Source organism: Salvelinus alpinus, chromosome 30, assembly GCF_045679555.1.
Source record: "Salvelinus alpinus chromosome 30, SLU_Salpinus.1, whole genome shotgun sequence".
NCBI lineage: Eukaryota > Metazoa > Chordata > Actinopteri > Salmoniformes > Salmonidae > Salvelinus > Salvelinus alpinus.
The window spans coordinates 45881220-45908966 of NC_092115.1; the positions used below are offsets into that span (position 1 = coordinate 45881220).

Genomic DNA, 27747 nt, shown 5'->3' on the forward strand with positions numbered 1-27747 from the left:
GTTGGAAAAGCATTCCAGGTGAAGCGGGTTGAGAGAATGCCAAGAGTGTGCAAAGCTGTCATCAATGCAAAGGGTGGCTACTTAGAACAATTTAAAATATATTTTCATTTGTTTAACACTTTTTTGGTTACTACATGATTCCATTTGTGTTATTTCATATGTGATTTGATGTTTTCACTAGTATTCTACAATGTAGAAAATAGTAAAAATAAAGAAATAACCTTGAATGAGTAGGTGTGTCCATACTTTTGACTGGTAGTGTACATTTTTGGTCTAGTTAAGCCTTTTCTGTGATGAATGTCTCCTGTTTGTTGATGTTCCTGGACATAAAATACCCCTTAAAGAGAGTGAACATTTGGTTAGACAGATGCACAGCACACAGTGTATTTATGTAATCACATACAGTATATCAGCAAAGGTTACTGTCGTGTATGGGATGCGTCCTAAAATGGCACAATATTCCCTACATAGCACTTGACCAAGGGGGTCCCTGCTGCAAAGTTAGTGCACTATATAGGGTGTCATTTTGCAAGTTCAAGTTCAGTTAGGGTTTTTACTATCACAATTCAGTGCCGAACCCCATAATTATTGCTAGTCACATTCATTCTCACATCCTGACCCTCATTTCCATAATATTTGTCTCATTTGAGTTTGTTCAACCCTGAAATACATATGCATGCCTAAAAATGACACCGCTTAAACACTGTGGGGTCACACAGTAACATTAACACTGTGGAGCATCTCTCCATTGCCACTTTGACCTTTTTATTTCTCTCTCTCTCTCGCTCTCTCTCTCTCTCTCATTTTTATCTATCTCGCTCTCTCTCTCTCTCCCTCTCTCTCATTTCTCTCTCTCTCTCTCTCCCTCTCTCTCTCTCTCTCTCTCTCTCTCTCTCTCTCTCTCTCTCTCTCTCTCTCTCTCTCTCTTTCCCTCCCTCCTTCCGTCTGCCTCTCTCTCTCTCTCTCTCTCTCTCTCTCTCTCTCTCTCTCTCTCTCTCTCTCTCTCTCTCTCCCTCTCTCTCATTTTTATCTCTCTCTCTCTGTCACTCTCTCTCCCTCGCTCTCTCTCTCTCATTTATCTCTCTCTCTCTTTTTCCCTCCCTCTCTCTCCCTCTCTCTCATTTTTATCTCTCTCTCTCTGTCACTCTCTCTCCCTCGCTCTCTCTCTCTCATTTATCTCTCTCTCTCTTTTTCCCTCCCTCCTTCCGTCTGCCTCTCTCTCTCTCTCTCTCTCTCTCTCTCTCTCTCTCTCTCTCTCTCTCTCTCTCTCTCTCTCTCTCTCTCTCTCTCTCTCCTCCCTCTCTCTCCCTCTCTCTCATTTTTATCTCTCTCTCTCTGTCACTCTCTCTCCCTCGCTCTCTCTCTCTCATTTATCTCTCTCTCTCTTTTTCCCTCCCTCCTTCCGTCTGCCTCTCTCTGTCTCTCCCTCTCTCATTTTTATCTCTCTCTCACTCTCTGTCACTCGCTCTCTCTCTCTCATTTATCTCTCTCTCTCCCTCCCTCCTTCCGTCTGCCTCTCTCTCTCTCTCTCTCTCTCTCCCTCTCTCTCATTTTTATCTCTCTCTCGCTCTCTCATTTATCTCTCTCTCTCTTTCCCTCCCTCCTTCCGTCTGCCTCTCTCTCTCTCTCTCTCTCTCTCACCCCCCCCCCCCCCCCCACACACACACACACACACACACACACACACACACACACACACAGCATATTGTGCTTCTCAATATGCCTCTCCTTCATTGGCTGCATCCCGAACCAAATGGCACCCTATTCCCTATATAGTGCAGTGAATAGTGCTCCATTTTGGATGCAGACAGAGCCTGGACTGTTAGAGAGGGAAAACAGCCATGGGAGTATCTATAACAGACTGATGAGTCTATAACCAGTCAGAACATTAACCTTTATTTAAATAGGCAAGTCAGTTTGGAACAACTTCTTTTTTACAATGACAGCCTAGGAACAGTGGGTTAACTGCCTTGCTCAGGGGGCAGAACGACAGATTTTTACCTCGTCAGCTCGGGGGGATTTGATCTAGCAACCTTTTGGTTGCTGGCCCAACACTCTAACCTACTAGGCTACCTGCCACCCCATATATTGCACTACTTTTGACCAGGGCCCTATATATAGGGAATAGGGTGCCATTTGGGGGACACACCTGTCCAGAGCTCTTACAGACAGTACCTGAAATGACCATCTCCATCTGACCTCCTTTTCCCCCTCTCTTCTCCGTGTTGCCTAGACGATGACCCCATGCAGCCGGTGACCCAGGACGAGACGGTGTCGGTGGGCGGCACGGTGACCCTGACCTGCCGGGTGGCAGAGAGCGACAACTCCTCCCTGCAGTGGTCCAACACGGCCCAGCAGACTCTGTACTTTGGAGAGAAGAGAGGTGAGAGAGAGGAAGGAAGGGTGTGTGTTTGTGTTTGAGCGAGAGAGAGAGAGATGTTTGTGTATGTGTGTGAAAGAGAAGACGTGAGAGAAAGAGAGAGAGGGAGACAGAGATCAAGAGCCTAAAAATAACTGGTGTGTCTGGCTAGGAGCCTCTGAGTGTATCTTTTCTCAACCAGGGCCTCAGAACCAGATCCTGACCCAGCACTCTCACACCACAGTCTAGCCCCATCACACACACACATGTGCACATATACACACATGCACACACACATACACACTCGGCTTGCATGGCTTAATGGACCAATAGAATAATCCCAAAACTGCAAACCCTGCCTATCTGGCCCTCCAAGTGCTCAAAGTATTTGAAGTATTTCAATTAGTACTTAAAGGTAGATCTGGTAGTAATCTATTGCCCTACTATCTGTGAACCTAATGGCGTATTGACATGTTGATGTCTTGGAGAAAGAGGGATACCTAGTCAGTTGTACAACTGAATGCCTTCAACTGAAATGTGTCTTCCGCATTTAACCCAACTCCTCTGAATCAGAGAGGTGACATCAACGTCTTCGGCGCCCAGGGAACAGCGGGTTAACTGCCTTGCTCAGGGGGCAGAACGACAGATTTTTACCTTGTCAGCTCGGGGATTCGATCCAGCAACCGTAATGGCCCAACGTTCTAACCACCAGGCTACCTGCCGCATTGTTTGTTGCCGGGGGAGCGTGCAAGCATGTACCTTTAGCCTATGTTATTTTCAGATCTAGATCAATAACATTACTCTCTAAGTAGAAATAGTTTTGTTTCTGGAATAACAATATGCTGCTACTCTCAAATCGTATTCATCCCATAAAGCTTCCTCCAGTTAACAATATATTGGAAAGGAGGGGTAAATGGAGGATATATGAAGAGAGGTAGATGATGGGGGGGGGGGGGGCACACACAGGAGCTACATCAAGACAAATGGTCTGACCTTGGTTACTGATAAACCATGAAGACAAAGCCTTGGCAGAGACACAGACACAGGCAGAGTTAGGTATGCTATGCAGAGACACACAGACGGAGAGACAGACAGAGAAAAGACAGACAGACGGGAAAGGAGTCGGGCAGACAGAGAGAGAGGGAGGCAGACAGATAGAGAGCGACAGACAGACAGACTGAGCCAGACAGACACACACAGACAGAAAGAGAAAGCGGGTTGTCATCCAGACGGAAAAGGACAGAGACACACATGTACAAACACAGATACACAAAGACAGACAGAGAGACGTATATAGAGACAGTCCTGCACTAGACCCCAGTAGCCACAGACAGAGATCAGGACTGTCTGTGGACAGATAAACAGGCCCAAGGACTGACTGAGTGTGAATGTGTGTTCTGTTGCCTTCATGTTACAACGGGCCCTGGTCAAAAGTAGTGCACTATGTAGGGAATAGGGGTTATATTTTAGTTTGTTTGTGTGTGTGTCCCAAGAGCCCAGACAGAGTCAGATCAGAATACATATAGAGGTCAAAGATATCACGTAGATGGGACGTGTGTTTCCTACCATTTCATCATCCACCCATAACCTACACTAAACACTGTGTGTGTGTGTGTGTGTGTGTGTGTGTGCCCCTCCCTGCCAGCTGCCGCGATGATGACAAAGCGTTTATATCTCTGCTTCTTTTTTTGCCCCCTCCGTCCGTCTGTCTGTCTGTCTGTCTGTCTGTCTGTCTGTCTGTCTGTCTGTCTGTCTGTCTGTCTGTCTGTCTGTCTGTCTGTCTGTCTGTCTGTCTGTCTCCCTAATTTTCTATCTCTCTCTTCCCTATCTCCCCCTCTCCCCCCTCTCTCTCCCTCCTTCTCTCTCCCCTCCTCCCCTCGCCACCACCTCTCTCTCCCCCCCTCCACTTTTCCTCTCCCTCCCATCCCTCTGTCTCACCCAGCTCTGAGAGATAACCGTATCCAGCTCCACCGGTCGACAGGCACAGAGCTGTCCATCACCATCGGAGACATCCAGCTGTCAGACGAGGGGGAGTACACCTGCTCCATCTTCACCATGCCCGTCCGCACTGCCCGTGCCACCGTCACTGTGCTAGGTGTGTGTGTGTGTGTGTGTGTATTAATGCATAATTCTGTATTATGCATTAACTTATTCATGCAGTCTGTGTGCTAGATACAGTAGTGGAGTACTGTATGTAGATTTTTTAGACTGAGTGTCGGCAGTGGTGGAAAAAGTACCCATTTGTCATACTTGAGTAAAAGTAAAGATACCTTAATAGAAAATGACTCAAGTAAAAGTGAAAGTCAACCAGTAAAATACTACTTGAGTAAAAGTCTAAAAGGATTTGGTTTTAAATATACGCAAGTATCAAAAGTATATGTAATTGCTCAAATATACTTAAGTATTGAAAGTAAAAGCATAAATCATTTCAAATTCCCTATATTAAGCAAACCATTTTCTTGTTTTTTTATGGAGAGCCAGGGGTACACTCCAACTCTCGGACATGATTTACAAACAAAGCATTTGTGTTTAGTGAGTCCGCCAGATCAGAGGCAGTAGGGATGACCACCTGTTCCCTTGATAAGTGCGTGAATTGGACCATATACCTGTCCTGCTAAGCATTCAAAATGTCACGAGTACTTTTAGGTATCAAGGAAAATGTATGGAGTAAAAAGTATATTATTTTCTTTAGGAATGTAGTGAAGTAAAAGTAAAAGTTGTCAAAAATATAAATTGTAAAGTACAGATACACTCCAAAACGACTTAAGTAGTAGTTTAAAGTGTTTTTACTTAAGTACTTTATACCACTGAGTGTCGGTAGAGTGTAGCTGTATTACACTCTCTGTTCTGTATACTGTATACATGTCTGCTATAAGTCTGTGGCAGTGTCCAAATGGCACCCTATTCCCTATATAGTGCACTACTTTTGACCAGAGACCATAGTACACTACAGTATATAGGGAATAGGTGTCCTTTCGGGATGCACAACATGTCTGTAAGTGTGTCTATGTGTTAAATGTGCGCTCTCTCTCTCTCTCTCTCTCTCTCTCTCTCTCTCTCTCTCTCTCTCTCTCTCTCTCTCTCTCTCTCTCTCTCTCTCTCTCTCTCTCTCTCTCTCTCTCTCTCTCTCTCTCTCTCTCTCTCTCTCTCTCTCTCTCTCTCTCTCTCTCTCTCTCTCTCTCTCTCTCTCTCTCTCTCTCTCTCTCTCTCTCTCTCTCTGTCAGGTGTCCCTGGTAAGCCTCAGATCTCTGGCTATGAGGATGCTGTGCAGGAAGGGGGCAAAGTCACCCTCACCTGCACCAGCTCCGGGAGCAAGCCACCCGCCAAACTACACTGGTACAGGGACCAGGAGGAACTCACAGGTAAAGGTGGTTAGGGAGAGAGGACGGGAAGGGAGGGAAGGGAGAGAGGATGGGATGGAGAGAGGAGGGGAAGGGAGGGAAGGGAGAGAGGATGGGAGGGAGAGAGGAGGGGAAGGGAGGGAAGGGAGAGAGGATGGGAGGGAGAGAGAAGGGAGAGGGAGATAGAAGGAGAAAAAAAAGGGAGTGTGATAGATCATGAGAGACAGAAGAAAGAGAAAGGTGTGTATGTACGTGTGCGAGAAGGGAAGGGAGATGGAGAGAATGTGTATGTATGAGCGAGAGAAGAAGAAAATACATGGAGGTTAAAGAAAGAAGAAGAGAGAGAGGATAATAGGAACATGTGCAAGCTAGAGAGACTAGAGGGGAGGTGATGAGGCAGAACATAGCAAAACATTAAACAGAGAGCGAGAGAGTGAGCGAGAGGAGGTGGGGACAGGAAGGAGAGGGGGGGGGGTGGTTGGAAGGGAGAGAACAGGGAAGATGGGAGAGAGAGGGGGTGTAGATGGGATTCAGAGAGAGAGAGGGAGGGAGAGAGAGATAGAAAGATAAAAAGTAAATAAGATTGAAAGGATAGAGGGGATAAACGGTAAAGCTAGGCGCTGAAAGCGCAACACGGGGGGATGAGGCAGAACACAGAGGAAGCTGTAAACGAGAGAGAGAGGGTCTGCGTCCCAAATGGAACCCTATAGCCTACACCAAAAGCGGCCCTATAACCTATACTAAAAGGGTGCCCTTTGGGATGCATGCAGGATGTTCTATTAGGGTAGATTGAGAGACCTTGGTTCCTGATAAACCATGAGAAGAGAGCCGCAGATAGTGAGTGGGGAGCATCCCAGTCATGTTGGAGACGATATGAGCTCAACCCTATGTGACATATGGTATGTGTTACTATCCTTGTGGGGACCAAACAATTAATTCCCATTCAAAATCCTATTTACCTTAACCCTAACCCTTAACCTAATCCTAACCTTAATCCCCAACCCTAAACCTAACCCTAAACTTAATCCCCAACCCTAAACCTAACCCTAACCTTAACCCCAACCCTTAACCTAACTCTAACCTTAATCCCAACCCCAACCCCAACCCTAAACCTAACCTTAACCCCAACCCTTAACCTAACCCTAACCTTAATCCCCAACCCTAAACTTAACCCTAACCGTAACCCCAACCCTAACTCCTAACCCTAATTGTAACCCTAAACCTAACCCCTAAGGCTAAAATAGCCTTTTTCCTTGTGGGGACTGGGGAAAAGTCCCAACTTGTCAGAAGGATCCTTGTTTTGTGGGGACTTCTGGCTTCTGGTCCCCACAAAGATAGTAAAACCAAAAACACACACTCTCACAGACACACACTTTCTCTCTCACACACACACATCCACACATACAGTGGCTTGCGAAAGTATTCACCCCCCTTGGCATATTTTCTATTTTGTTGCCTTACAACCTGGAATTAAAATAGATTTTTGGGGGGTTTGTATAATTTGATTTACACAACATGCCTACCACTTTGAAGATGCAAAATATTTTTTATTGTGAAATAAACAAGAAATAAGACAAAAAACAGAAAACTTGAGCGTGCATAACTATTCACCCCCCAAAGTCAATACTTTGTAGAGCCACCTTTTGCAGCAATTACAGCTGCAAGTCTCTTGTGGTATGTCTCTATAAGCTTGGCACATCTAGCCACTGAGATTTTTGCCCATTCTTCAAGGCAAAACTGCTCCAGCTCCTTCAAGTTGGATGGGTTCTGCTTGTGTACAGCAATTTTTAAGTCATACCACATATTCTCAATTGGATTGAGGTCTGGGCTTTGACTAGGCCATTCCAAGACATTTAAATGTTTCCCCTTAAACCACTCAAGTGTTGCTTTAGCAGTGCTTAGGGTCATTGTCCTGCTGGAAGGTGAACCTCCGTCCCAGTTTCAAATCTCTGGAAGACTGAAACAGATTTCCCTCAAGACTTTCCCTGTATTTAACGGCATCCATCATTCCTTCAATTCTGACCAGTTTCTCAGTCCCTGCCGATGAAAAACATCCCCACAGCATGATGCTGCCACCACCATGCTTCACTTTAGGGATGGTGTTCTCGGGGTGATGAGAGGTGTTGGGTTTGCACCAGACATAGCATTTTCCTTGATGTCCAAATTGCTACATTTTAGTCTCATCTGACCAGAGTACCTTCTTCCATATGTTTGGGGAGTCTCCCACATGCCTTTTGGCGAACACCAAACATGTTTGCTTTTTTTTCTGGCCACTCTTCCGTAAAGCCCAGCTCTGTGGAGTGTACGGCTTACAGTGGTCCTATGGACAGATACTCCAATCTCTGCTGTGGAGCTGTGGAGCTTTGCAGCTACTTAAGTCGGTTATCTTTTGTCTCTTTGTTGTCTCTCTGATTAATGCCCTCCTTGCCTGGTCCGTGAGTTTTGGTTGGCGGCCCTCTCTTGGCAGGTTTGTTGTGGTGCCTTATTCTTTCAATTTTTTAATAATGGATTTAATGGTGCTCTGTGGGATGTTCAAAGTTTCGGATATTTTTTTATAACCCAACCCTGATCTGTACTTCTCCACAATGTTGTCCCTGACCTGTTTGGAGAGCTCCTTGGTCTTCATGGTGCCGCTTGCTTGGTGGTGCCCCTTGCTTAGTGGTGTTGCAGACTCTGGGGCCTTTCAGAACAGGTGTGTGTATATACTGAGATCATGTGACAGATCATGTGACACTTAGATTGCACACAGGTGGACTTTATTTAATTAATTATGTGACTTCTGAAGGTAATTGTTTGTACCAGATCTTATTTAGAGGCTTCATAGCAAAGGGGGTGAATACACTTTTCTATTTCAAAATGTATTTTTGAAACAGGTAATTTTTTTCATTTCACTTCACCAATTTGGTCTATTTTGTGTATGTCCATTACATGAAATCCAAATAAAAATCTATTTAAATGACAGGTTGTAATGCAACAAAATAGGACAAATGCCAAAGGGAATGAATAGTTTTTGCAAGGCACTGTACACGCACGCAAGCACGCACGCAAGCACGCACACACGCACGCACACACACACACACACACACACACACACACTGGGCTCTTCAGTCAGCATTATAGCTGAGGAAAGGGAGCGAGGAGAGGCCGAGGAGATGAGCATCACGGGTCAACGTGTTACTATGACACCCTCTCATACAGAGGCTGTGTTCCAATTAGCGCCCTTCTCCCTATGTAGTGCACTACTTTTGACCCTACCTTATAGAGTGGCCTTTGAGATGGAACCGTAGAGTGCTGTGCTGTAAGTAGCTAGGTTAGAACAGATGAACACATAGACCGCTACTCACTTCTGCTGCTTTGACGGGTTTACAGAGGTTAGAGAGGCTCAAAGGGGATGGAGAGAGGAAGAGAGGGAGAGAGAGAGGGACAGGGGAGAGAGAAATAGGAAGGAAAGAGATAAAATGAAAATGTCTGCATCCCAAATGGCATCCGATTTCCTTCATAGTGCGCTACTTTTGACCAGGACCATAGACTAGGGAATAGGGTGATGGTCCCTGGTCAAAAGTAATGCACTATATAGGGAATAGGGTGCCATATGGGATGCATTTTGGACACGGGGAGAGAGAAAATAGGATATTAGGGAAGGGTCAGTGGAGGAAAAGGACGAAGGATGATGAAATGGTCGGGAGACGCAGAAAGAGTGTATCTGAAGAGGCTTTAATTGAGAAGAATGGCTGGCTAAGTGCTGTGAAGAGGCTTTAAATATGAATGTTCCTGTACACTACGGTATGTAAGTGTAAGGGCTATTGATCAGCTGATGGGATCAATTTGTCTGCATTGAATTGGATGTTGCTCTAGTCAAAAGGAGTGTGGTATATAGGGAATAGGGTGCCATTTGGGACGCAGGCATAATCTAAATGTACGGTATCATTATGGTGGATCCACAGATTCTAAATGTTCCCTGTGTGTGTGTGTGTGTGTGTGTGTGCGTGTGTGTGCGCGCGTGGGTGAATGAGACAAAGAGAAAGAGAAATATCCTCCATATTACTTAAATATTACTCAGTCAGCCACGGATATTACTGTATCTTGAATGTAAACTCATTTGACACGGAGCTTTTCATACAGTGGTAGTAAGTAGTACATCATCATTACATGCAATGGCAGTTAAAAACGAGTACCCATGGTGACAATATGTTTGTGTCTGCGTCGTGTGTGTGTGTCTCTCTATCTGTGTGTCTCCCCTCATTTGAGTGCATCTATGTGTGTGGTGTGTGTGTGTGTGTGTGTGTGTGTGTGTGTGTGTGTGTGTGTGTGTGTGTGTGTGTGTGTGTGTGTGTGTGTGTGTGTGTGTGTGTGTGTGTGTGTGTGTGTGTGTGTGTGCGTCTCTCTATCTGTGTGCGTCTACGTATGTGCATCCAGGTCGCCCTGATGTGGTGGAGTCTAACCCTGGTGAGCCGACCTACACGGTGATCAGTGAGCTGACTCTGACTGTGGGCCGAAGCGACGATAATGCTCTGATTGCCTGTGCTGTAGACCACCCTTCTCTGGCCCCTGGGGACAAAGGGAGCGAGCAACGCATTAGAGTCCTGTGTAAGTGCTGCCTCCACTCGCCAAGGCCCGCCACTGCAACCACATGTACTTTCAGGTCCATAATTATTGGCACCCTTGATAAAGATGAGCAAAATACTGATCTACAAAGTTTGCGAAAAAGAAATTGGGAAATTATATTATTTTATAACTATACAATTACTCGGAGAAAGAGATTTTGTTGAACAAATAACAGAAACAAATCTCTTAAAGATTGGGGTCAAAATGATTGGCACCCTTGTTTTTAACACGCTTGCATCCTTTGCTTGTGAGGATAATGAAACAAAGACTTTTTCTCAACTGTTATATGAGATTGAAGAACACACTGGGAGGGGTTTTTGACCATTCCTCCATACAGAATCTTTCCAGATCCATGATATCCTTTGTCTGCGCTTATGGACTGCCCTCTTCAATTCAAACCACAGGTTTTTATTGGGGTTCAAGTCCGGTGACTGAGATGGCCATTGCAAAAAATAGATTTTCTGGTCCATTAACCAATTCTTTGTGGAGTTTGATTAGTGCTTGGCGTTGTCATCTTGCTGGAAGATCCACTTGCGGCCAAGTGTCAGCCTACTGGCAGAGAGAACCAGGTGTTTGGCTAAAATGTCCTGGTAAAGTTCACGATGCCGTTGACCTTAACCCTAGTCCCGAGACCCCAGCGAAAATCGGCTTTTCATATCTCTGACTTTCATTTACATGCATGTCCAGCCGTTATATTTAGCCTCACAACCAAGTGTTTTACCATTTTCTTTTCAGTACAACCAGGTCTACAACTAGAACACAAACAGTTACATTCATGAGTTTTATTTATATGGCAACAAAAAAAATAAGGTCAGCCGAAGCAGAAACCTGATAACAATGAATTTATATGAATGCTGTAAGTACAGAGATTGTTTGCTCACTGGGTAATGAATATCCAATTCGTCAGTGACGACTGTGTGGAGTTTTGGAGTTTGTGACAAAACTATGTGAGCTTATTACGGTATTATAGACACTATGTCCTGGGATCTCCTATAATCTATGCAGAAGAACTCCTTTCCTTCTAACAACTCCTGTGTAGCTTGTAAGAGCCTCAGCTTTTCATAGATAGCGTTTAATAGTTTATTGCTCAAACCATTTCGACTCTACAGACGTTTTTGGCAACAAAAAAAACAGCCCGGGGCTCCTTTGGGATCCGCCCTTGTCTCACAGCCACTGCTCTAGCTCCCCGTTAATCACACGGAATAATGTATGTAGCTCAAACACACAATGTTTAAAAGAGGTTTGAAGCCAAAAATGCGCCGGTGTTACGGTAGGACTCATTAGATTAGCAAGGTCCCTTGGACCAGTGGCCCCATAACATCAAAGATACACCGCCGTATTTTACCGTAGGTATGACGTCATTTTCTGCGTATGGCTTCCGTTTAGACATTTTTGTTGTTGTTTGGTATTTTAACCCCCTTTTCTCCCCAATTTCGTTATATCCAACTACGGTCTTGTCTCATCACTGCAACTTCCCAACGGGCTCGGGAAGAGGCGACGGTCGACTCGTACGCCCCCCCCCGAAAAACATGACCCAACAAACTGCGCTTCTTCACACCCGCCCGCTTAACCCGGGAAGCCAGCTGCACCAACATGTTGCCCAACCGATGACCGAAGTCAGCCTGCAGGCGCCCGGCCCGCAACAAGGAGTCGCTAGAGAGCGATGAGCCAATTAAAGCCCCCCCCCCCGGCCAAACCCTCCCCTAACCTTGACGACTCTGGGCCAATTGTGCGCCGCCCTATGGGACTCCCAGTCATGGCCGGTTGTGACACAGTCTGGGATTGAACCCGGGTCTTTTATTTTTGTTGTTGTGGTGACGCCTCAAGCACTGCGATGCAATGCCTTCGACCGCCGCGCCACTCAGGAGGCTAACGCTTCTGTTTTTTAACGCCAAAACCCACCACTGGTGTGCGTAGCCAACGAGCTCTGTCGTCTGACATGGAAACAGAGTTCTTTCCCCATGCACACCAGGAGTTGGGACATCAAGAATCTCATAAAACATTTTAGTAAAAAGGCTAAGTGTCATTATCCTCGCAAGGGGAGGATGCTCGAGTATATCGTGCATATGATACATGATAACATAAACACACGTACACGTGGATTTTGTGTTGTAGATATGTGCTAGTAGAGTGGTGGCCTGAGGGCACACACTTCATGTGTTGTGAAGTCTGCTGGACTCCAGAAAGAGTAGCTGATGCCTTGGCAACCCTACCCATATGCCTTTGCTACTGCTGGTCATACCTGTACTGCGACTTGCAGGGGACATATAGGCTTACCATACTGTTGATACTACAGCGAGGTCAATCGATCCAATGTATTTCATAAAGCCCATTCTAACATCAGCAGTTTGTTACAATGGGGTTTATAGATAACCAGCCTGAAACCCCACATAGCAAGCAATGCAGATGTAGAAGCTGGGTTAGGCAATTATGTTTGATTGCTCATAATTGTGTGTGTGTGTGTGTGTGTGTGTGTGTGTGTGTGTGTGTGTGTGTGTGTGTGTGTGTGTGTGTGTGTGTGTGTGTGTGTGTGTGTGTGTGTGTGTGTGTGTCTGTGTGTGTCTGTGTGTGTGTGAGTGCGAGCATGCGAACGAGCGAGCGTGCGTACATTGTCACTGAAACATTACAAACATAACTCAACAGACGTGTACCATGTACATGACATGACTTACGTGCAATGTACGTATGTATGCGTTTGTCCGTTTGTGTGTGTGTGTGTGTGTGTATCTATCTTCTCCAGTATATATGACGGTGATGTATTATTGTTTTTCCAGTCACCCCAGACGTAACTATCCAGCCTGAGAGTGATCTACCCAGAGAGGGAGGAAAGTTCCACCTGCAGTGCATTGCCAACGGAAACCCTGAGTAAGACACACACACACACACACGCATTAACACACACACACAAGCAAGCAAACATCCCTACACACAGTCTCATGAACAACACATACACAAACATACACTGTAGCATCCGTACTGCATTATAGATGAACCTGCCTTAGACCAGTCAGTCTATTGATCGGCTCCTCTCCTCTCCTCTCGTCCTCCTTCTCCCCCCTTTCTCCCATTCTCTGTCTCCCCCCTGTCCCACTCTGGCTGCATCCCAAAATGGCTCCCAAATGGCACCCTATTCCCCATAAGGCTCCGGTCAGAAGTAGTGCACGATGTAGAGAATAGGGTGCCATTTGGGATGCATGCGATGTCTCCCTCTATCTCCCCATCACTGATCTCTCTCTCTCACCATGTCACTCACACTCACTCCACTCTAACTCAGTGCCTTTTCTGTCACAGCCGCGTCGAGTCTTCCCCTCTTCCTTCTCGTCCTCACCAATAATTCTCTTCTATCTTGCTCTGCACCTTTTCCGCCCCCATCCTCCCCCATCCCTCGTCTCTTTGCTCTCCTTTAAGGTTACGCGTCAGCCTGTCACCGCCTCTCCAGTCACAGAATTCGTCCCAAATGGCAACCCATTTCCTATATAGTCCCTATGGCCCTGGTCAAAAGTAGTGCACTGTGTAGGGGATAGGGTGGCGTTTCGGATGCACCCAGAGTACTTCGTGTAGTCTGTCTGAATAGACAGCCGGGCGTGTGAGTGACAGGGGAACAGATAGAGAGAGGGGAGAAGGGCTCAGCACATGCATATCCTTAAGAGGCCGCACTACATCAGAATGTCTAACAGGCCGGCATAGAGGGCAGGGAGAGAGAGTGTTTAATGTTAACTGTACATTTGTGATTGTTTATTTCACTTGCTTTGGCAATGTTAATGTATGTTCCCCATGCCAATATATATCCCCTTCGACTTGGAGAGAGAGAGAGAGAGAGAGAGAGAGAGAGAGAGAGAGAGAGAGAGAGAGAGAGAGAGAGAGAGAGAGAGAGAGAGAGAGAGAGAGAGAGAGAGAGAGAGAGAGAGAGAGAGAGAGAGAGAGAGAATGCACAGCTCCTTGGGCCGAAGGACTAATGACCAGTCAGATACAGGCTGGGTCTCAGCTGTCAATCGAACACAATCACCATGGCAACACATTTGCTTCTCTAAATCTGACCCACCGTTTCTCGCAGACAAACTGACGCTGATTAAGTTTCCCGTTTAACGGCATAATACAATCAGAAAATGTTTTATTACAGCGATACGGCTTGTTTCCGAGAATGTCTTGACTTGACGAACAAGAGCTATTTCAAGACGCTTTAATCAAATAAAATGGAATGTTCCCCCTCTACTGGAGGACTCACATTCCATTACATTCCATTACATAACATTCCGTTACATAACATTACATTACATAACATTCCGGTCCATTCCTATCTACATCAAGGCATTTTATATTTGAAGAATCTCAAATATATTTTGATTTGTTTAACACTTTTTTTGGTTACTACATGATTCCATATGTGTTATTTCATAGTTTTGATGTCTTCACTATTATTCTACAATGTAGAAAATAGTCAAAATAAAGAAAAACCCTTGAATGAGTAGGTGGGTCCAAACTTGTGACTGGTACTGTATTTGATCAGCAGACCCTGCTTGCAATTTGCATACCATTTCCCTATTAGTAGTCAGTTATAAACCTCAGTCCATTCAGTTATGCCCAGATGACAGCATTACATGCTGGAGCCTTAGTACATTATTGCACACTTGGCACTCGATCCATATACACACATGAAACATAACCATACACACTATTCACTCTATGTAATGAACAAGGACAAAACAGTGCCCAAGGGAAAGTGTTCATACCCCTTGACCCCTTATTCCACATTTTGATGTGTTACAACCTGATTTTTTTCTCTCTCACCCATCTACACAAAGTGAAAACACGTTTTAGATATGAAATACAGAACAATCTAATTTACATAAGTATTCACACCCCTGAGTCAATACATGTTAGAATCGCCTTTGGCAGCGATTACAGCTGTGGGTCTTTCTGGGTATGTCTCTAAGAGTACAATATTGTACAATATGTGCACATTATTCTTTTTTTTTTAAATGTCAAGCTCTGTCATGTCAGTTGTTGATCATTGCTAGACAGGTATTTTCAAGCTTGGCACACCTGTACTTGGGGAGTTTCTCCCATTCTTCTCTGCAGATCCTCTCAAGCTCTGTCAGGTTGGATGGGGAGCGTCGTTGTACAGCTATTTTCAGGTCTCTCCAGATATGTTAGATCGGGTTCAAGTCCGGGCTCTGGTTGGGCCACTCAAGGACACTCAGAGACTTGTCCCGAAGCCACTCCTGCGTTGTCTTGGCTGTGTGCTTAGGGTCGTTGTCCTGTTGGAAGGTGAACCTTCGCCCCAGTCTCAGGTCCTGAGCCCTCTGGAGTAGGTTTTTATTAAGGATCTCTCTGTACTTTTACTAGGAGTGGCTTCCGTCTGGCCACTCTACCATAAAGGCCTGATTGGTGGAGTGCTGCAGAGATGGTTGTCCTTCTGGAAGGTTCTCCCATCTCTACAGAGGAACTCTGGAGCTCTGTCAGAGTGACCATCGGGTTCTTGGATCACCTCCCTGACCAAGGCCCTTCAATCAAATTGATTTATGAAGCCCTTTTTACATCAGCTGATGTCACAAAGTGCTTATACACAAACCCAACCTAAAACCCCAAACAGCAAGCAATGCAGATGTAGAAGCACGGTGGCTAGGAAAAACTCCCTAGAAAGGCAGGAACCTAGGAAGAAACCTAGAGAGGAACCAGGCTCTGAGGGGTGGCCAGTCCTCTTCTGGCTGTGCCGGGTGGAGGTTATAAGAGTACATGGCCATTTAAGCCTAGATTGTTCTTCAAGATGTTCAAACGTTCATAGATGACCAGCAGGGTCTCCCCCGATAGATGACCAGCAGGGTCATTTGTACATTTGAATGTCGCACTAGTGGGACCTACAGTAGAAGTACATTTTGTCTGGTGCTTTGGCGTTTGAGCGAGAGAGAAAGAGCTCATTTGAATTCTCAGCAACAACAGAGTGATCAAATTAAGATACCACATCTGTAAGTATAAGTGAAAGATGAACTCTGAAGATATTCATATGCCCCTAAAATTGATTAATCACGTCAACAAATTCAGTTATACAATCCTCATATTACATAATTGATTCTTGTATCACACTAGTTCTGATTGGTAAACAGTCTGTTCTGCTGCATGTACTGTATGTGGCAGACTGTCCATTTCTTTATATTCTAATCTCTTTTCTCTTTGTCCACTCTGTCTGTCTGTCTGTCTGTCTGTCTGTCTGTCTGTCTGTCTGTCTGTCTGTCTGTCTGTCTGTCTGTCTGTCTGTCTGTCTGTCTGTCTGTCTGTCTGTCTCTCTGTCTGTCTCTCTGTCTGTCTCTCTCTCTCTTTCTCTCTCTCAGGCCTATTTCGTACGTGTGGCAGAAGAAGGATGGAGAGCTCCCTCCGCTGGCCAAGGTGGATGGTAGTGTCCTGCGCTTTGAGATGCTCAACAAATCAGACAACGGCATGTACCTTTGTCAGGCCGACAATGGCATCGGGAAGGTGCAGGGCCAGTACACACTGTTGGTGCAAGGTACTGACCTTAGAAAGAGAGGAGGAGAGAAAGAGAATGGGAGAGAAGCAGCTTGTCCAGGGCCGAATGTTTATTTTTCTCCTTTCTTTCAAATTTGTATTTATTTCTGTTGTTGTGTGGTTTCTACTTCCACTTTTACTTTCACGTTTCTTTTCTGCTTTCATTTACGTTTATTTTCTGTTTATTTCTCTTTATCCACCACACCATCCACCTCGCGCTTCACTCCTTTGCTTTTTTTGCCGAACATCCGCCCTGTCCACCGTGCCAATGTCTCGCGTTCCTGTTTCTCTTTCTACTCATTTCCATATCCCCTTCATGTCTTCTCCTGTATCCAAGACCTGACAGATGATTCAAACGACCTCTTCCCTACCTCTTTCTATCTACCCTCCTCTTCTCCGACTTCTGACTCCCCCCCTCCTTCTCTTTTTCATGATTCTTTCTCTCAATCCCCGTCTCTTATGCCAACAATGTCGGGCTCCGGGTCTGGGTTGTCTGCCTCCACATTCCTACCTGGCACTTCTCCTCCTGCTATCTTCTCCTTCTCTATCCCTTACCCATCTGACCTTACTATCACCCCTTCCCCTTATTCCTCCTCGTCATCCCCCTCGACCTCTTCTCCCTCTCCTTCTCCCTCTCCCTCTCCTCCTCCTGCCAATGTTCCATCTACCTCTCTTTCCAACTCTCTCTTCCCTGATCTTCCACTGTCTCACGAACCCCTTCCCCCCTCCTCCTCCTCCTCCTCCTCCCCCTCTTCTTCTTCCTCCTCTTCTTCCCCTCCTCCTACCAGCGTTACTCTCTCTGTCGCTCCCCCCTCCTCTGTCTCCCTCACTCCCTCCTCAGTTCCCATACAGCTGAATGGAGTTTACAGTTTCACAGGTAAATTATCTCAGTTACACACTCGGACAGTATGTATATACACACACACACACACACACACACACACACACACACACACACACACACACACACACACACACACACACACACACACACACACACACACACACACACACGCACACGCACACGCACACGCACATACTGGAATTAACAGTTGTACCGTCAGGAACAAACATATTCACAGACTCTCAGAGATCCTAATAGTATCCTAATTGCACTGTGGGTAAACAAGAAAGGCAGTTCGTAGAGTCTACATAAACATAGACCAGGTAGACTTTACTGAGGAAGGTGTAGACATTGCATGTGACCAGGATTTCTCATCATAGGGGATTTGGGTGTAGGGTGAAGTTGACCCTTGACACTGGTCTTGGGTCAGTTTCGTATTTCCCCACTAATGTTTAAGGTTAGGATTGGGGAGGAAAAGCTGATCCAAGATCTGTACCTAGGGGAAACTTTACCCCGGAGGGGCATTTCATTTTCAACCACAATCACCTCACCCCTCCACTGTTTTCTTATTTTAAGTTTTTAATTTTTCTCCTGTTTTTGTCTTCCTTCATTCTGACCCCTTACATGTCGCACTCGTCTGTCCGTCCATCCATCCATCCATCCATCCATCCATCCATCCATCCATCCATCAATCCATCCACCTCCATCTATCCATCCTCTTGAGGAGATGGTCCAGACAACATTGCAGGTATATTTTTTCACAGTCACCTGTCTCTCTGTCTCTGTCTGTCTCAATCTATCTGTCTGTCTGTCTGTCTGTCTGTCTGTCTGTCTGTCTGTCTGTCTGTCTGTCTGTCTGTCTGTCCATTTTCCTCTGCCTGAAATAAAGAAAGTAGAAGTGTGGGGACAGTGTGAACTGAACTCTCTAATAAATGCTTTCATACTTCTTCCCCCACATACAGGGCATTCTTAAAGTATTCAGACCCCTTGTCTTTTTACACATTTTGTTACGTTACAGCCTTATTCTAAAATTGATGAAATCATTTTTTTCTGATCAATCTACACACTATACCCTATACTGACAAAGTGAAAAGAGGTTTTAAGAAATGTTTGCAAATGTATTCAAAATAAAATAACTGAAATACCTTATTTACATATGTATTCAGACCCTTTGCTATGATACTCGAAATTGAGCTCAGGTGCATCCTGTTTCCATTGATCATCCTTGAGATCCTAGATCATCCTTCTACAACTTGATTGGAGTCCACCTGTGGTAAATTCAATTGATTGGACATGATTTGGAAAGGCACATACCTGTCTATATAAGGACCCATGGTTGACAGTGCATGTCAGAGCAAAAACCAAGCCATGAGGTCAAAGGAATTGTCTGTAGAGCTCCAAGACAGGATTGTGTCAAGGCACAGATTTGGGGAAGGGTACCAAAAAATGTCTGCAGCATTGAAGGTCCCCAAGAACACAGTGGCCTCCATCATTCTTAAATGGAAGAAGTTTGGACCCACCAAGACTCTTCTTAGGGCTGTCCGCCCAGCCAAACTGAGCAATCAAGGGAGCAGGGCCTTGGTCAGGGAGGTGACCAAGAACCCGATGGTCACTCTGACAGAGCTCCAGAGTTTCTCTGTGGAGATGGGAGAACCTTCCAGAAGGAGAACCATCTCAGCAACACTCCACCAATCAGGCCTTTATAGTAGAGTGACCAGACGGAAGCCACTCCTCAGTAAAAGGCACGACAGCCCGCTTGGAGTTTGCCAAAAGGCACCTTAAGGACTCTCAGACCATAAGAAACAAGATTCTCTGGTCTGATGAAACCAAGATTGAACTCTTTGGCCTGAATGCCAAGCGTCACGTCTGGAGGAAACCTGGCACCATCCCTACGGTGAAGCATGTTGGGAGCAGCATCGTGCTGCGGGGATGTTTTTCAGCGGCAGGGACTGGGAGACTAGTCAGGATCGAGGGAAAGATGAAAAGGCAAAAAGTCAGAGAGATCCTTGATGAAACCTGTTCCAGAGTGCTCAGGACCTCAGACTAGGGTGAAGGATCACCTTCCAACAGGACATCGAACCTAAGCACACAACCAAGTCAATGCAGGAGTGGCTTGGGGACAAGTCTCTGAATGTCCTTGAGTGGCCCAGCCAGAGCCCTGACTTGAACCCGATCGAACATCTCTGGAGAGACTGTGCAGCGACGCTCCCCATCCAACCTGACAGAGCTTGAGAGGATCTGCAGAGAAGAATGGGAGAAACTCCCCAAATACGGGTGTGCCAAGCTTGTAGCGTCATACCCAAGAAGACTCGAAGCTTTAATTGTGTTTTAACAAAGTACTGAGTGAAGGGTCTAAATAGTTATGTAAGTGTGATACTTCAACTTTTAATATTTTTAAAATTTGAAACAAAAAATATTAAATACTGTTTCGGCTTTTTCATTATGGCGTATTGTGTGTAGAATGATGAGGGGAATTTTTTTTGTAATACTTTCTGAATGCACTTTTCATATTGTTTTCTTTCTCTGACCTGCTCTCCCGCTCCCCGCTCTCTCTCTCTCTCTCACTCACACACACACACACACACACACACACACACACACACACACACACACACACACACACACACACACACACACACACACACACACACACACACACACACACACACACACACACACACACACACACCTCTATAGTACCCCATACATGCATAAACATGTACCTTTAAGTGGTCTGAGTCAGTAACACTGTGTGTGTAATATGCAAGGGTCAGGCTCAGAGGTTGCTGTCTTGTCTCATGGTTCCTAAATGCGTTCCAAATAGCACCCTGTTTCCTATATATGTGCACAACTTGTGACCAGAGGTCTATGGGTTTCCTTATGGGCCCTTGTCAAAAGTAGTGCATTATGTAGGAAATAGGGTGTCATTTGGGCCACTGCCCCTGTCTCATTTCCCTGGTGGTGCTGACAGCAGGATTTATGTGCAAATTCACAATACTGCCTCCTCAGCAAGGGGTGTCTCTCTCTTTCACCTCCTCCTTGGCCTCCCCCCTGCCGTGCTTCTCTCTCTTCTCTCGGATGGACGCTACCAGTCAGGGGCCCCTCTCTATCCTCCTCTCCTCTCCCCTGTGTTTGGCTCTTGGTTGGCTGTGACTGCGTCCCAAATGTCCTCCTATTGCCCGTGTAGTGCACTACTTTGGACCAGAGACCCTAAGGATCACCATAGGGCTCTGGAGCTAGGAACAGCATTTCGCTACATTAGCAATAACATCGTGTGTATAAAATTGGATTTGATTCAGTCAAAAGTAGTGCAGTAAATAGGGAATAGGGATGACATTTGTGACACGGACGGTTGGCTGTGTCCCTCTATTTCTCGCCCTTGGTTTGTTATCAAGGCATCGTGTGGTGGCGCCACTCACTTTACTCCAATCCTCTGTATTTTCCTCTTGTATCTCAGTCTCTCTGTGTGTATGTTTTATTGCCTTTGGTCTTGCAGTTCTGTAGCTACATCTGGGTGACTTATCTGTCAACGGTGACAGTGGGTTTGATAGAGGGTTTGAACCAATATGCCAAGCAAAGTTAAAGAGGTGTTTCGTGAGAATATCATATTTTCTGTGGAAGAGAGAGCGGTGTAGTTTGATGATCAGCCTCTAACATACACTAAGTACGCCACCAGGTAGATTATGGCTATGTCACAAATGGCACCGAATTCTCTATGTACGGTAGTGGGCCCTGGTAAAAAGTAGTGCACTATATTGGGAATAGGGTGCCATTATACATCACTCACACAATGGATGCATAAAAGAATGTGCTTTATACTTTGAATGACTTTTTTATGTTCCATTCGGGTTTAATGCATCTGGTGTATTCATGCATCTTTAATTTTGCATGGTTTTCTCATACTTTTCTTTGGGGTCTAGATTAGTTTGTCATGTTTCAGTTTTTGGACTAACGCCGTCTCTTTCCCTCTTATCTCTCTTCTCTCTCCCTTCCTTTCTGCCTTTCTCTTTTTCTCCCTCTTCTGTCCCTCTCCCTCTTTCTCTCTTTCTCTCTCTCCCTCTTCTGTCTTTCCCCTCTTTCTCCCTCTCTCTCTCTCTCTCTCTCTCTCTCTCTCTCTCTCTCTCTCTCTCTCTCGCTCTCTCTCTCTCTCTCTCTCTCTCTCTCTCTCTCTCTCTCTCTCTCTCTCTCTCTCTCTCTCTCTCTCTCTCTCGCTCTCTCTCTCTCTCGCTCTCTCTCTCGCTCTCTCTCTCGCTCTCTCTCTGTCTCTCTCTCTCTCTCGCTCTCTCTCTCTCTCTCTCGCTCTCTCTCGCTCTCTCCTGTCTTTCTCTCAGACCCCACTGCCATGTCGACCTCTTCGGGAGTGGACCATGCTGTGATTGGAGGAGTGGTGGCGGTCATCGTCTTCATCCTGCTCTGTCTGCTCATCGTCTTGGGCAGATACCTCATCAGACACAAAGGTGACCCTTGACCCTTACCATAACATATACCCCCACTCAAGAGGAGGCTCTTGGGAGGAGCTACAGGAGGACCGGCTCATTGTAATGGCTGGAATGGAATCAATGCAACAGTATCCTCCGATAGCTCCTACCACCAGCCTCCACTGCCCCACTCATCATCACTTCTCATTCCCTTCCAAGACCACTGCTTTTCTAATTCAAGTGTAGTCATTGTAGTTATTTCACTATTTTTCCATCGTTCATTTTTCTCTCCACTGCTACTCTAGCCTGGGTACCAGTCTGTTTGTGCTAACATTCTGCTCCTTGCCACTCCTTGTCATGGCAAACATGTTTGACATGTATGTTTGGGCATGTGACACAGAGTAAAAGGAGTGGAACGTAAGCCGGAAAATGGGTCTGTGTTTCAGGCTCCTGCTACTCTACTTCCAGTGATTCCAAACCCAGTGTTATCATTACAGAGATCCCACATGTAATTCTGTGGCTGTTATCACTCCACTCCAAGCCCATTGTGATGAAGCTACGTCTCTCCACTCTCACATCCCTTGTTCTTTAACCTTTAACCTTTAACCAGACCCTGCAGTCTGTCTGTGTCTGTATCCACAGGGACATACTGTGTCTTACCCATGGCGCACCCACAAAACACGCACGCACGCACACCCGCAGGCACGCGCACACCTCTGACCCACAGTCTGTCTGTGTCCACAGGGACATATCTTACCCACGAGGCCAAGGGCTCCGATGACGCTCCCGACGCCGACACGGCTATCATCAACGCCGAGGGCGGTCATTCCGGAGCGGAGGACAAGAAAGAGTACTTCATCTAGGGAGGGGTCGGGAGGGGGGAGAGGAACGCCTCCATTTGTCTTCACAAGCTTCAGTTCTTCACAGCAGCCAGAGGGGGAGGAGTAGGGGACAGACAGACAGGGAAATGGTGAAAAGGAAAGGAAATATCAGATTCAGAAGTACTGAGACTGACAGGAAACACAGAAAAGCTTCACCTGGTAGACCTGCATTGAAACCAGTGCGATTATGTGCACTTATATACATGACTTCCTCATGTCCACTGACACACACACACACACACTACGCGTTACGTGTCACTGACACACTGTTACGAGACACACATCCTATCCACGCTCACATGAACATACAAACAGACACATGTACATGTAACAGGATCATGGTAATGCAAAGTGATGTTCGATTTCTTGATTTAAGAGGAAAAACACATTTTTTATACATGCATATACAGTACATATACATGTTTCATTAACATTCGACTGTCAGTGACACAAATGCAAAAATTGTGCTCCACGTATTATTGCAAAAATGTCATTCGCATTCCAGCATCTTATGCTGGAATACAGTTTCAGAACACCAAACACTGTCCCCCACCTATTTATCCATACCACTCCACCCACTCATCTGTCTTTCATGTTCCCTATTTTGTTCTCTCTATATTTTATCACTCCCCACATAGACTACTACAGACCGGGACAGACTCTATATGACATTCTTCTGTTCAGAAATCTGTCTCAAAATCAATCAACAACAACCGCTGTGCACAACCTCTCTCTCTTTCCCGTCTCTCTCTGTCACACACACACACAAACAAACAAACAGACAAACAGACAAAACACAACCCCTATTCCCTACATAGTGCACTACTTTTGACCGGGACCCGTTGTAACATGAAGGCAACAGAATCGAAACGCATGACAATACAATGCAACAGGGGTTCTCAAAGTATGAATATGACTAACAACGACAGATGAAACTCATTTCGGCCGAGGGATCCGTGGGAATAAGTTTAGAGGGTGTAATACAGTACAGTGTAATATTATGGACCCGCCAAATGTTTTTTTTTTTTTTTTTTTTTACATAAATGCACTGTAATTTAAGCTGTAAAACTGCTCAATTCTCTCTGACTTGTGTCAACGTTTGTAGAATCGCAGGATATTACGTTTAAAGCTGCAACAAACAAAAGATCTCTCTGCCCCATGATGAAATGTGTAGAATTTCAAGAAATTAGCTTGAAAACTTGCGATGTTTTCTCTCCGATGCCAAGGGGCGGGCCTTTGAAATGTTGCTTTCCAGTGCCCGAAAAATGGTTTGGTCCAGTCATGCACTGCCGAAGTAAAAGTCATCGTATGCTATATTTCTCTAACTCGAGTTGTGTTCTGATTATGAATTTGCTTTCACAAAAAGGGATCCCCGGATACAATACGATACAATACAACCTCTACACAGTACCACACAACACACCCCATGCAAAAACAGCATCCCTGTACGGTCACAGTGCGGGATATCCGATATAAATATATAAATATATATATATATAGCATTCTTTTTACTCGGAAAACAAAAAAAACGTTTGGTGTGCTGTAAATACACTATCATTTCCTCTCTCTCTCTTTCTCGCCCCTCCTCTCTCTCTTTATCTCCTCCTCCTCCTACCCTACATCTCCCTCCGTCTGTTACTAACTGCCGTACAGTATATTATCTAAAGCCTGCCTGTTTTTACTAATGCTGAGTGAAAAATATCAATATCTCGGAAAATGTGTGTTGCAATGAAAACCTAAAAGTACGACAAATATTTGTATGAATTCTGTTTGGATCCTTCTGTTTTGATTGTTTTGTTCAGGTGTTTACTTACTGTCAGTGTTAACAGTTTTCAGTGTCTGTTGGTCAGTCCAGGAGTTCATAAGGTTATGATTTAATTATGATTAGTGATTATGACTATCTATTTTCTTTATTTCGGTTGTTATCCCTGAGGGATACTGTAGTAGCTCTAATGAATATAATTATACCACATCGCTTCTATCCTGCTGCTACATTCTGGAATGCTCTCTCTGGCCAACCACCAGCCAGTAAACGCATGCTGTAATGACATCACTTAATGTAAGAGGCTAATACAGTCACTGCACCTTTTAAAATGACATCATTCCCTGCAATCTAATAAAAGAGGCCAGCCAGGCTTGCAGGCAGCAGTTAACCAGGGTACAGTTCAGTGGGCAGGGCACTCTCTCTGCTTCAGGCATGCATACTGACACTGAACTTCATCTCTCTCTCTCTCTCTCTCTCTCTCTCTCTCTCTCTCTCTCTCTCTCTCTTTCTCTATCTACTCTCTTTGTCCCCTATCACTCTCTCTGCCCCCCCTCTCTCTCGGCCCCCCTCTCTGTCCCCTCTACCTCTCTCTATAATTATCTCCCCCCCCTCTATCTCTCTGACCATCCTTCCATCTCTTTGACCTTTCTCTTCATTTTCTTTATCAGTCTCCCACACACACTCAGAAAACACATTTAAATAACTTCATAGCTAGCTAGAGCATTACTAGATTTGCTCGTTCAGTGAGCTATTGTCCGATGCGACCGGCCAGCTCGCTAGCCTGACGTCTGGACCGGACACCAGGGGTCCATTCCTGTTGCTGTTGTTATAGAATTGTTAATTTAGTCTGTGGTAGTTTTGTACACCTATGGAATGATCAGGGATTGCTTCTATCTTATCCCCCATTGCCATTTTGCCACCGGGCTGTTGTGAATGGGAATAGCCATAGAGATAGTATCTATACCATGGCCACTTCTGTGACTGCATGGCAGCAAAATTGAGCCCTCTATCCAGCTCTATGCGATCTCTATGGGAGTAGGTAATCTAGTGAGTCTGCTGTCGTAATAAGCTATGGTATACAGCCTCTCTGGGGAGAGAAAGAGATGTCTGCAGACAAAATGGGAGCGTGGTGTCAGTCACATGTGTTTATTTATCTCGCTCACTTTTTTAAGAGAGGAGTTTCCATTTGGTGAGTTGCATTTTCCAAGTAATCCCAATCTTACGTAACCTTTGACGAGTTGGAACCAGGAATGTCTGTCTACTCCACAGAAACTAAGGATAATAGTAGGCCTACTTACTGTATGTTTCGAACTGGACCTGTATTTGCGCATATCTATCGTCCTGTCCTAGCTGTAGAAGTTATGTGATCGCATGAAATGGCTGCATGAGAAAAGAAGGTGGAACATACTATAGCGTTGACCAAACATGAGAACATGAAAACCGTTGTTGACAAGCCCCTATATGAGACGACCAACCGACTGATGGAGGTGTTTAATGGCTTGTCCATAGAATTAGAATCATTCTAGCCATATGGGCTTTCCCTACTCCCCAGTCTGCAGACATCTATTATATTCTAGAACACTCCACGCTTGTGTGCAGTTACAGCTTTCTGCCACCAGGTGTCAGTGACGAGCAGCTGTTTTTCTTGCTTTGGACCACACTGTCTTACCCCTATCACCTGTCCACCTTTCTGCTCTCTTTTCTGTACCATTGTTGGGGGAATGCTCTTTCTCCACTGCTCTCTCTCTCTTCTTATTTTGTAGTATGTTATCTTAAAGAATAGATTTTAAAAATAATGTTTATTTTTCAAAGAAAGGTGTGCATACTTTTAAATGTATTACTTTCAATTCAATTGATAATCTTTTTTTTCTTTTTTTATAAATAGATGTTCAATATTTGAAGGTTAGAGAGTAGTTTGGCGTATCTTATTGTTTCGACAGTCCACCATTTTTATATAATTTCATGTATATAGTGTTGCCTTTACTGGTTATTTTTACAAGCACACTGATACACACTCACACACACATGTGCATGAGGTACATGTAGTCTGTGACTACAGTGTGTTTGTGCGTGCCTGTGTGTGTGTGTGTGTGTGTGTGTGTGTGTGTGTGTGTGTGTGTGTGTGTGTGTGTGTGTGTGTGTGTGTGTGTGTGTGTGTGTGTGTGTGTGTGTGTGTGTGTGTGTGTATGAGTGTGTGTGGTGTGTATAATGATTGACCCAAACAGACTCTGGAGACACTGGATGCGTCCCAAATGGCACCCTATTCCCTATGTACTGCACTACTTTTGACCAGGCCTCATAGCCATTCCCATAGGACTATGATCAAAAGTAGTGCACTATATAGAAAATAGGGTGCCATTTGAGGACGTAGACACTATCTGTGTTATTTTCCACAAAATATTATTTTAATGACGAGTTTACTTTGTTAGCGTTCTTTTTGGATGATAAGTCTTCCTTTTGAATAACTATCCATATCACATGGGAATAGTGCTGTCATGGATGTTACCTAATTTGTACTATTGCTAATGATGTCATCAAGGCGGGACTGCACTATGGTGATGATGTCATAATGCTGAGTTCTGTCTCCGTTGGCTGTTCTGATCTGTTCATACAGTATTAGCTTTTTTGTTACTATACCGATTCAGTTGTTGACTTCAAATAAACATGCATTTGGGTTAACTTCACTTTGTCATTATAATTACTATCTATCCTCTTATCACACTTGTTGTGTAACCAACGGCTGTGTCTGTCAGTCACAATCATTTTGCATTCAAATGTTATGGAAGCTCGTGGAATACTCACAATTGATGTTGCATTATGCACACAATGTGTCCCAAATGACACCCTATTCCCTATATAGTGCACTACTTTTGACCAGAGCCTATTGGGTTCTTAGTACACTCACTATAAGGTGTCATTTGGGACAGGACCATCTGTCTCCTTTGCTTCACAATGTATATTCACCTGAACAACTATTTATAGACAGATTTTCTGTGAGGAATGGTACTGCAGAGGATGACCGACAAACAGGGC

At 45.0% G+C, this 27747-nt stretch overlaps 1 protein-coding gene across 2 annotated transcripts in view; it reads left to right on the forward strand.

Annotated features, from left to right (window-relative positions):
• Positions 1-27393, forward strand: part of LOC139560635 (cell adhesion molecule 3-like) — a 68847-nt gene extending 41454 nt beyond the window's left edge. Inside the window, exons 3-11 of one of the 2 annotated variants that reach the window (XM_071377590.1) lie at positions 2234-2383; positions 4302-4454; positions 5584-5721; positions 10117-10287; positions 13080-13170; positions 16635-16807; positions 18378-18398; positions 21982-22107; positions 22813-27393. In XM_071377590.1, coding sequence (XP_071233691.1) covers positions 2234-2383; positions 4302-4454; positions 5584-5721; positions 10117-10287; positions 13080-13170; positions 16635-16807; positions 18378-18398; positions 21982-22107; positions 22813-22931 — 1142 coding nt within the window. In that variant the 3' untranslated portion in view covers positions 22932-27393. The remainder of the gene's footprint in view (positions 1-2233; positions 2384-4301; positions 4455-5583; positions 5722-10116; positions 10288-13079; positions 13171-16634; positions 16808-18377; positions 18399-21981; positions 22108-22812) is intronic. The other variant, XM_071377591.1, reaches the window with a different exon arrangement.
• The last annotated feature ends 354 nt before the right edge of the window (positions 27394-27747 follow it).